At 46.0% G+C, this 7,500-nt stretch overlaps 1 protein-coding gene across 1 annotated transcript in view; it reads left to right on the forward strand.

The window, feature by feature from the left end:
• Positions 1 to 7,500, forward strand: part of celsr3 (cadherin, EGF LAG seven-pass G-type receptor 3) — a 66,611-nt gene that overhangs the window by 13,809 nt on the left and 45,302 nt on the right. Inside the window, exons 2-7 of the mRNA XM_056594050.1 lie at positions 861 to 976; positions 1,237 to 1,325; positions 3,275 to 3,295; positions 4,368 to 4,525; positions 6,633 to 6,796; positions 7,137 to 7,262. Coding sequence (XP_056450025.1) covers positions 861 to 976; positions 1,237 to 1,325; positions 3,275 to 3,295; positions 4,368 to 4,525; positions 6,633 to 6,796; positions 7,137 to 7,262 — 674 coding nt within the window. The remainder of the gene's footprint in view (positions 1 to 860; positions 977 to 1,236; positions 1,326 to 3,274; positions 3,296 to 4,367; positions 4,526 to 6,632; positions 6,797 to 7,136; positions 7,263 to 7,500) is intronic.

The raw sequence follows: 7,500 nt of genomic DNA on the forward strand, positions 1-7,500 counted from the left end.
CTCTGACTTTAACGTCAGGGGGTGAGTACGAGTCCATCCTAATTCATTCAAGTTAAAGGTAGTTCCCCTGAAATAAAATTACCGTTATAAAGTAATGTACACACAAAGCTGGAAATCTAATTTGAAAAAGTACTCTTAAAGTACTTTCGCCTACCTCGGGTTTAAAGAGAAAAAAAACGTTTTACCTCAATGGAAAGCTAACATGTTTACCACTCATTAGTTGGGTTGTGACCAGCAAGCCAGTGTAAGTGTTTGACTCTTCACTGGGATCTCCTTGGCGTGTTATTGCTTGGGGATATAACTTAATATCTGGGGGTAGTATCAAATAGGCCCGTCAGTACTTTGATTCCTGTGCATATAAACACGCTGGCCTTAGCCCCAGCTAGTCCCTAGGGCATAGCTTTGTAAAAAGGAGGCCACGGTGAACTCAGAAATACATTAGACTAATGCCAAGCTATGCTAATGTACTTGTAGCTGTTTAGCCCAGGGCCTGACCACAGCAATACACAGCGGACACCAAATGCAATGCTAATTAGCTTAACCTAATGACCTCCGTTGCTGCTCCGCTAAAACGACTCTGGTTTGGATGTTCTTGTAGAGAAGGTGGGGTTATGTTGTTGTTGTTCTGCTGCTGTGTAGCAACATCTTGGTATCAAAGATGACTCAGACATTAACCTTCAGGGAGACTGTTGGGATTGGGATGTTGAGGATTTGTGGATGCATGAAATTGTTTGAAACTACTGTATGCATGACTACTAGTGTATTTATTGTGTGTGTGTGTGTGTGTGTGTGTGTGTGTGTGTGTGTGTGTGTGTGTGTGTGTGTGTGTGTGTGTGTGTGTGTGTATTTCCATGTTACAGCTTCGCCACCCTGGAGAGCAACGGGCTCCTGTTTTACAACGGACGCTTCAACGAGAAACACGACTTCATCGCTCTGGAGATACAGGATGGACAAGTGATGCTGAAGTACTCCACAGGTGTGTGTGTGTGTGTGTGTGTGTGTGCGTGTGTGTGTGTGTGTGTGTGTGTGTGTGTGTGGACTAATGAGATACAGTGTATAATATATGCATGATAATGCTTGGATGACTATAATAGATTTTAAATGGATCGTGTCCGTGTGTATCACCACCAGTTTTTTCGTGCAACTTCGATCGATCTAGCCGTCTACCTGAATCTTCTCCTGAGGGTATTAACACGGCCTGTTCGCCTGTCTCTCCGCGTGACTGTATGCCTCCAGGGGAGCTGTCCACTCAGGTGAGCCCCTTCCTACCAGGTGGGGTGAGTGATGGAGAGTGGCACACCGTCCACATCCACTACTACAATAAGGTGACTGCACACATCTGTGTGTGTGTGTGTGTGTGTGTGTGTGTGTGTGTGTGTGTGTGTGTGTGTGTGTGTGTGTGTGTGTGTGTGTGTGTGTGTGTGTGTGTGTGTGTGTGTGTGTGTGTGTGTGTGTGTGTGTGCAACCCGGTATCACACGATTTCGTGCTCATGCGCACAAACGTTATTAATCTATTGAATCGTGTCCCAGATTACGATTGTCCCGACTTTTTTAGTGCTACACAGAACGAAATGTAAACCAATGCATTCTGAATGGGAGTGTTCTCCGACAATTGACGTGCTCCACAAAACGAAACGAGAGAGAGAAAGAGAGAAAGGGAGGGACAGAGAGAGAGAGCGAGAGAGAGAGAAGCTTCAGAAGGGGTGAGCGCAGATAGTACAGTGCACCCTCTAGTTATATATCTGTATATATTATTATCTAGTTATATATATGTCATACATATATGTTTGTCATTTCTGATTTGTAAGCAGACCTCCTCAAAAACGACGTTAATTGTCGGAGAACGCTCCCATTCAGAATGCATTGGTTTACATTTCGTTCTGTGCAGCACTAAAAAAGTCGGACAAACGTGATCTGGGACACGATGCGCACAGATTAACGTTTGTGCGCCTGAGCACGAAATCGCGTGACACCGGGTTGGTGTGTGTGTTTTTCATACGTACATGCATATGCGTATGGGTATCTGTTGGCAATTACTATATTTCTTTCAATCACTTTGCTTGGCTGAATGTTATGTTATTTCATATTATGTTTAATCACAGAAGTGCAGTTATTATTTAATTCATGATTTATTCTTTAATCGTGTTGTTTTAGCTTGCTTCTTTCAACACATCGACAGCTTTTTGCTTTGCCAATGTATTATTTGCACCATTAAATCGCTGTAATGAAAACTACACACTGCATCACAATACATACACACTGCATCACACCTCAGACACACTCTATCACAGTACATACACACTGCATCACACCTCATACACACTGCATCACACCACATACACACTCTATCACAGTACATACACACTGCATCACACCTCATACACACTCTATCACAGTACATACACACTGCATCACACCACATACACACTGCAGCACACCTCAGACACACTCTATCACAGTACATACACACTGCATCACACCACATACACACTCTATCACAGTACATACACACTCTATCACAGTACATACACACTCTATCACAGTACATACACACTGCATCACAGTACATACACACTCTATCACAGTACATACACACTGCATCACACCACGTACACACTCTATCACAGTACATACACACTCTATCACAGTACATACACACTGCATCACACCACATACACACTGCATCACACCACATACACACTCTATCACAGTACATACACACTGCATCACACCACATACACACTCTATCACAGTACATACACACTCTATCACAGTACATACACACTGCATCACACCACATACACACTCTATCACAGTACATACACACTCTATCACAGTACATACACACTGCATCACACCTCATACACACTCTATCACAGTACATACACACTGCATCACACCACATACACACTCTATCACAGTACATACACACTGCATCACACCACATACACACTGCATCACACCACATACACACTGCATCACACCACATACACACTGCATCACACCACATACACACTGCAGCACACCACATACACACTGCATCACACCACATACACACTGCATCACACCTCAGACACACTCTATCACAGTACATACACACTGCATCACACCACATACACACTGCATCACACCACATACACACTGCGTCACACAACATACACACTCTATCAAAGACGAGTAAATACCCATTGCATCACATTTGCCTTTTGTTACATATGTTTCTCACACAGCTTCTTGTTTAATTTAATCCATCACTCTTTTTCATTTTCTTCAGCCCAGTACTATAGGTCGCTATGTGAGTATGTGTGTTTACCAGGGGGTACATATCTGTCGTGTCTGTCTTTCTCTCTGTCCGTCTGTCGCTCTTTCTCCCCCCCATATCTCTATCACGGTACGAGATATGCCTGCTGGAATCTGTGATTAGATTTTAGTGTAATCCACCTCCAAAGTCTCCTCTAACCCCGGTTTGAACTCCAGGCTGTCCTCACTAACATAGTTATCTGAAGTGTTCTGTGTTCCTGTATGCGTGTGCTACAGTGCTCCTCTTAGCTCTGTCTGTTTGTGAGCTCAAAGTAGAACCCAGAGCACCTTCTATGGAATTACTCCCCTTGCATGCGGTCTATGTCGATTATTTTGGTTGTGGATATGTTCTACTAAACTTGCTTAATTCGAGCTGTGTTATATTTAAGCCTACTTAATTCGAGCTGTGCTATGTTCAGTTATTCTTGAAAAGATGAGTGTCCCAGGATGGTTTTGACTATTGACATTTAGTGGCAACTCTTCCTGCATGCGAATTTAATGAAGTCCTTAATGGATTAGCTGGCATCGATTTCTGATTCCTCTGACTTGATTTGCGTATCTATTTGCATCTTTGGTCCGAAATTTGTCAGAACATCTCTCTGTGGCTGAATGGATCTTTTAGGAAGAAAACATCAAATCCTGGTAACATAATATCAAGATGGCTCAAACACAATAGACAGCTATGTACACAGTCTTTGTGAAGGAGTGGGTCAATCTAATGTATTGTAATACATGCAGTCAGCGGGCGCGCTAATTCAAAGCGTTTTACCTCGTTGTGCATACATTATTAACACCGACGCTCCTGGGGCGATCGCACCCCTAACCCCAGGCCCTCTTAATTCCTTGCTCTGCTAATTGAGAATCACAGGGCCAGATTCACTTAATTATTCTGGTCATGTGGTCCGATCCCGTCAGCCATAAAGGGACTGAGATGACAAAATAAAATACACAGAAATGGTATTTTAAGGATCAGCGATCTTCAGTTCCTGTGTGTGTACTTGTGTGTGTACGTGCGTGTGTGTAGCTGCGTGTGCTCACCCTCTCCCGTGTGCCCGGCCCCCCCCCAGCCCCGGCGCAGCTCCAGCGGCGAGCCCCAGGGTCCGTCGGACGAGAAGGTGGCGGTGGTGAGCGTGGACGACTGTGACACGGCCGTGTCGCTGCGCTTCGGCCCGCAGCTGGGGAACTACACCTGCGCCGCCCAGGGCCAGCAGACCAGCAGCAAGAAGTAGGCCCTGCTCACCTGTCTGTCTGTCTGGAGATATAGCTGTCTGTCTGTCTGTCTGGAGATATAGCTGTCTCTCTGTCTGGAGATATAGCTGTCTGTCTGTCTGTCTGGAGATATAGCTGTCTGTCTGTCTGGAGACATAGCTGTCTGTCTGTCTGGAGATATAGCTGTCTGTCTGTCTGTCTGTCTGGAGATATAGCTGTCTCTCTGTCTGTCTGGAGATATAGCTGTCTGTGTAGAGATATAGCTGTCAGTCTGTCTGGAGCTAAAGCTGTCTGTCTGTGTGTCGATATAGCTGTCTGTCCGTCTGTCTGGAGACATAGCTGTCTGTCTGTCTGTCTGTCTGTCTGTCTGTCTGTCAGGAGATATATTGCTCTCTGTCTGTCTGGAAATATAGCCGTCTGTCTGTCTGTCTGGAGATATAGCTGTCCGTCTGTGGGTCGATATAGCTGTCTGTCTGTCTGTCTTGAGATATAGCTGTCTGTCTTTCTGTTTGTCTGGAGATATAGCTGTCCGTCTGTCTGGAGATATAATTCTCTGTCTGTGATATAGTGGTCTGTCTGTCTGTCTGTAGATATATCTGACTGTCTGACTGTCTGTATATATAGCTGTCTGTCTGTCTGTGGATATAGCTGTCTGTCTGTCAACCTGTAGATATATCTGTCTATATGTCTGTCGTCTGTCTGTCTGTCTGTCGGCTTAGCTCAGGAGGAAGAGCGGGTTGACTTGTAACTGGAAGGTTGTGAACAAGACACCTCACCCTAACTGCTCCCGACGAGCTGGCTGTCGCCTTGCATGTTTGACTCCGCCGTCGGTGTGTGAATGAATGTATGAATGGTTGTCTGTTTGTCTTTAGAACTGTCCGGCTCTCTGTATATCTCTGTCTCTATCTGTCTGAGTCTGTGTCTCTGACGCTATGTCTGTCTGCGACAAAACACTCTGTGCTGTGTTCGTCCCCTTTTTCCTGCGAGACATATCCGACACAGTATCCAGTATTGGCAGTGAGAAAAGTATATCTGCAATACCTCACACAAGAGGGCTCAACACAGCTCTTTGTAAACCCCACACACACACACACACACACACACACACACACACACACACACACACACACACACACACACACACACACACACACACACACACACACACACACACACGCACACGCTCACTGTGTGTTGACGTGTGTCAGCTGGTTGGATGTGATGTGTCAGCAGCCAGCAGGGTTGAGGGAGGGGGAGCTGATCAAAGAGACAGAGCACTGGAACTCTGGAATACCCTGTTGCTTGTTCAGTCGCTCAACCCTCTAGTTCTCTCGCTCTCGCTCTCGCTCTCGCTCTCGCTCTCGCTATAACTCTCTCGCTCTCGCTATAACTCTCCCTTCCTCCTTCTCACACTCACATGCTCCTTCTTCTCCTCTGAAGCTCTTTCTCTCATTCTCTTCTCATCCTCTCTCTCTTCTTCTCTCACACTCTCTCTCTCTGTTTCTGTCCCTCTCACTTGCTCTCTCCCACTCTATCTCTCTTTCCCCCTCTCTACTCCTTTAACTCTCTCACTCGCTCTCTCCCTTTGTAATAGTTTTCTTTGAACTGACTGGTGGTCCACGTCAGTTTAGCAGATTAAATATTAGCAAGGGATTTCATCTTCTGCTAAAACTCCTCATTGCAATTTTAGTTTTTAAGTGAAGGGCTTGGGAGGTGAAAATGCCAACACTTGTTGCCATCAATTAATTACTGCATTCAATGAATTCATTAATTTGTGTATTTATTTATTCTCCTTTATGGTAATTCATCTTGATTCACATGTTTCTGGCTCCTCATCCAAAAACCTAATCTCCATAAAGCTCCCCCTCCCATTTCTTCCATTTCTTTCTCTTTTCCATATTCATCATACTATTTATAGCATAAATCATCCTTCATTAATGTTGATGCGTCTATATGTGGTTTTCTAGTAAGCAACATATTCATACACAGCCCTACAGCTTGAGCTTTACTAACCTACACCTCTGTCATTTGAAGAGCTTGAGGTCAGTAACTTGCTGACTTTGTCTTGCTCTGACCCGTTCTCTGTCTCGCTCTCTCCCTCCGTCCCCCGTTTGCCTGCACAGGTCCCTGGATCTGACGGGCCCCTTGTTCCTGGGTGGGGTCCCCAACGTGCCGGACAACTTCCCGTTCGGGGCAAGGGAGTTCATTGGCTGCATGAAGGACCTCCACGTGGATAGCAAGCCTCTGGACCTGGCGGCCTTCATCGCCAACAACGGCACCGTCCCTGGTCAGGGCTTTACATGATCAGACTTCCCTCTCTCTCTTTCTCGCTCGCTCTCTCCCTTTTGCTCTTTCTCGCTCTCAATCTCTCATGTTCTCGCTCTCTCGCTCTCTCGCTTTGCTCCCATCGTTTTCGCTCTCTCGCTCTTTCGCTTTCACTCTGTCTGACTCTCACTTGTTCTCTCTCGCACTCTCGCTTCGCTATCGCTCCCCATCTCTCTGTCTGTCTGTCGGTCTATCTGTCTCGCTCTCTCGCTCTCTCGCTCTCTCTCTTTCGTTCTTTCTCCCTGTCTCTCCCTGTGACTCATTGTTGTGCTCATCGCCCTTCTTCTTCTTCGGTCCGATAGGCTGCAGTGCGAAGCTACCTTTCTGTAAGTCCAACCCCTGCCAGAACGGAGGAACTTGCAGCGACAGCTGGGAGACCTTCTCCTGTGAGTGCCCCCTGGGGTTCGGAGGAAAGGACTGCAGCCATGGTGAGTCAATCCTACAAGGGCTTCAGTCGGGATTGAAAGGCCACCCTATCGTGGCTGTTCGCTTTATACAGGTCCGATAAAGATAAAAGCAAACCTCGTAAATATTCATTTGGGTTGCCGCCGTCGACGGAGAGTAGCGAGGGCAGGGTCAAACTATGAATTATTGACGAGCTCCAAAGTGCTTGATAAAACCTGCATGTACTCTCTGGTCATGCAGGTCAGCGCGTTGTTATGAGTG

Source organism: Gadus chalcogrammus, chromosome 1 (assembly GCF_026213295.1).
Source record: "Gadus chalcogrammus isolate NIFS_2021 chromosome 1, NIFS_Gcha_1.0, whole genome shotgun sequence".
Classification (NCBI taxonomy): Eukaryota; Metazoa; Chordata; class Actinopteri; order Gadiformes; family Gadidae; genus Gadus; species Gadus chalcogrammus.